General features: G+C 45.6%; 1 protein-coding gene across 1 annotated transcript in view; it reads left to right on the forward strand.

Annotated features, from left to right (window-relative positions):
* IREB2 (iron responsive element binding protein 2) overlaps positions 1–3,568 on the forward strand; it is a 27,331-nt gene that overhangs the window by 13,523 nt on the left and 10,240 nt on the right. The window contains exons 10-11 of the mRNA XM_018552764.1: positions 2,437–2,534; positions 2,935–3,073. Of these exons, the coding sequence (XP_018408266.1) occupies positions 2,437–2,534; positions 2,935–3,073 (237 nt within the window). The remainder of the gene's footprint in view (positions 1–2,436; positions 2,535–2,934; positions 3,074–3,568) is intronic.

Here is a 3,568-nt window from a genome sequence, read left to right on the forward strand (position 1 = left end):
TGGGGCTGTGGGTCAAGTCCACCCTGTCGCTGGACAGGAGATTTCGGTTGACGCGGCCTCCCTACGGTGCTGGCTTCACTCTCCAGCATTGGTGCGCGGGGAGTCCTTCCGTCTACTGCGCTGGACGGTGGTCACGACGGATGCCAGCCTGTGGGGCTGGGGGCCCCCTGCCGGTGCAGGGTCGGTGGCCGCTGGACGAGTCTCGTCGGACGATCTATGTGTTGGAACTTCGGGCGATTCGCCTGTCCCTTCGTTGGTCGCACTGTCTCCACAGTCTGTCGGTTCGGGTTCAGTCTGACGACGGCACCGCGATAGCCATCAGGGCGGCACAATGAGCGTGGCCGCATGTCGAGAAGTGTCCGGGATCCTGTCCTGGCAGGCCGACTCCCTCAGTCACCAGTCGATGGGCCCGGGGGGTGGTCCCTATGCCGGGAGTTTTTTCATCCACTCTGTCTTCGCTGGAGGAAACCAGATGTGGACCTTCTGGCGTCTCGTCTCAACGGGGAGGTGGAGAGGTTTTGTGGCCCGGGGTCTGGATCCCTGGGCGTTGACTGGGGATGCCCTGGTGGCTCCTTAGGTGCCTTACGGTCCGATTTACACCTTCCCTCCACTTTAGCTGTTACCTTGGCTTCTGCGACGGATCTTGGCCGAAGGCTTCCTCGTGGCTCCGAGTTGGCCTCGGAGGGCGTAGTACGCGGAAGGGGGTGCACTCCTAACTGCTTGTTACTAACTGGAGACTTGTCAGCAGGTGGGGGGTTGGGCCACCAGCAGGGGCTGCCCCTAGGCTGTAATTGGCCTTTAGTTTTGTGCCTAGCGTCCTTCTCCTGCAGGTGGCGATATTACCCTACCATACAGGATCTACGATCTGTTGCCCTGTGTCCTTCAATGAACGGAGAGAGAAGGATTTTACGGTGAGTACAAAAATCCTATTTTTTGCAATCAGGCCTGCATCAACAGTTGGCCTGGATTACCATCAGGGTCAGATCTCGGCACTTGTAACTTGTTCCAGAGACTGCAAGCATTCAATTCTTTGATTAAGACCTTTGTCTGTCTATATCTTCCTAGGTATCTCATATACCTCCCCTTGTGTGTTCACTAGTGCCTCCGTGGAATACAAATTTGGCTTTCTCAGAATTTCAAAGAAAAACGCCCTTTGAACCTATCAAGGATATTCCTCTTTCCACTCTCACAAGGCTGCTTTCCTTGTTGCCATCACCTCTGTGAGGCATGTGTCTGAGCTGGTGGATTTGTTCTGTAAAGAACAATTTTTGGTCTTCGATAAGGACAAAGTGGTGTTGAAACCTAGGACCACCTTGCTTCCTAAGGTGGTTTCAGATTTTCACCTCAACCAGGACATTGGTTTCATGCCCCTCTGTCTGGCTCCAGTGCATCAGGAGTTCACGCTTCATTGTCTGGATGTCCCTCTCGCAGCCACTGCTTCCCTTAGAAAAACTGCATTTCTTTGTCATCTGTGATGGTGCTTGAGAAAAGGGAACCAGCTTTTCGCTCCACCACTTCTGGGTGGCTTGGACAAATCATAACCCTAAGCTTCTAGTCTTAGGGTTTAGATTCCACCCTTTCCTGTCACAATGCACTCTCCTCGGCCTGTAAGTGCTTCTTGGGCATTTTGGCATTAGGCAACTGTTTCCTTGATTTTGATCTGTTAATACTTTTTGTAAATTTTTCCAGATGTATGTTCAGGTCTCTTCTGATGCCAATGTCAGGCATAGGGGCCTGCAGGCAGCTCTTTAAGCTGCACGCAGTCCAAGGTTCTGTTATGTGGGTCTATTATTGTTCTGTTGTTGCCTACTCAGTTTGACTGTTTTTGGACATCCCAATTGGCTCTGAATCCTGTGTCCCTCAATGAGCAAGAAAGAAGATTGGATTTTTGTACTTGCCATAAAATCTACTTCTTAGATACAGAGGGGTAAGACCTGTGTCCCTCAGTGAACTTTTATGACCTTGCTGCTGGTATTGTATTTTAACAGAACCGAGGCATGCTAAGAGTGGCAGGGGGTTATACAGGGCTTGACACTGTTTGCTGTGGTTTTAAGTGTTTTTTTTTTTTTTTAATATTTGCCAGTGCTCCCCAATGAAATCCAACAAACTGATTTTACGGAAAGTACAAAATATAAATTGGCTGTGTGCCTAGGATTGAGCTTTAATGATCTTACTATGTCAGTGGCATCACAGGTTTTTAAACGCACTCCCGGGTCCTAAAGCAACCGGAACTGTTTTCAGCCCACCCAAGCCAACTGTCAGCTTTGTGTTGGAAGTGATTCAGGTGGCTATACAGGGGTTGGGTTTAACAAATCTTTAGGCCTAAAATGTGTTTTTTAACTCGTGAAAAAAAAATTATGTAAATAAAAATGGCTTTGGCAACAAAAGGGTTAATGTGTAAACCAAAACATTTACTCATTTTTTTTGTCTTGACAGGTGTTGATGCTCACAGATTAAAAACATGTGAAGCCTACTTGAGAGCAGTAAAATTGTTTAGAGATGAGACGTGTGTGAGAAGACCTGAGTATTCCAAGGTAATACAAATTTAACATGGTCAGTGGCAGCACTCTATATAGTTTTTTTATACTCTGGCAGAAATATTTATGCAATTGGAGACCGTGATTTTACATCATAGAGCATGCCTTAGTATGTGAACAAATGTGTCTGGCAACATTTACATATCCATTGAAATTCCTTTTTCTATCCTGTGATTCTTAACCTGAAGTGTAATGGCATTTCTAACACAAGGAGTTCTCCTGAAGATGTTAATCATGAAAGATGTGTAGTACAAATACACTTATAATGAATTTAGCGTATATTGAATATCATTTCTATCTTGTGTGTAAGGTATGCTGTAATTGTTTATGCTCTAGGACTGATGCAGATTTTTATTTTGGTTCTCAAGCAATTATGCCTATTTGTTTTTTCCTCAAGATCATAGATATTAACTTGAATTCCATTGTGCCATATGTGAGTGGCCCCAAGAGACCTCAAGACCGCGTATCTGTAGCTGATGTAAAAAAAGATTTTGAAGCATGTCTTGGTGAAAAGGTATGGAAGACCATAGTTGTCAGTATAACTTTTATTTTATTCTGTAAGGGACAAAGAAGACCTTTTTATCAGAAGCTTGTATCCTTAGTTTTAGGAAGTTGAATATTGCCTTTTGCCTACTTTTTTAACATGACAGCTTTTGCAGAATTGAAGGGCTCATTCAGACAGGTGAATACATCCATATGGCGTTCACGCCCGTGAAAGTAGTCTGTCCCGGAAGGGAAAGGTGCTGTGCGTAATCGCCCTGTTTTTTCCTATGGTAGGATGTGGCTGCATGCAATTACATGTTGCCAGATGCGCACCTGAACCTGCACATCTGTGCGGGTCTGGGTGTCTGCACTTGGACGCACACTATCTGAATCTTTGCATATCAGCATGACTGTTATTCTGAGTACCCACAATGCTCTGCAGACACGACATGCAGGCAACTGTAGATGCCTTTACATACCACCTTGTATGTGTGTGTGTATGTATCTATCTCTATTTATGTGTGTGTGTATGTATATATATATATATA

Source organism: Nanorana parkeri, unplaced genomic scaffold (assembly GCF_000935625.1).
Source record: "Nanorana parkeri isolate BGI_ZX_2015 unplaced genomic scaffold, ASM93562v1 scaffold97, whole genome shotgun sequence".
Taxonomy (NCBI): Eukaryota; Metazoa; Chordata; class Amphibia; order Anura; family Dicroglossidae; genus Nanorana; species Nanorana parkeri.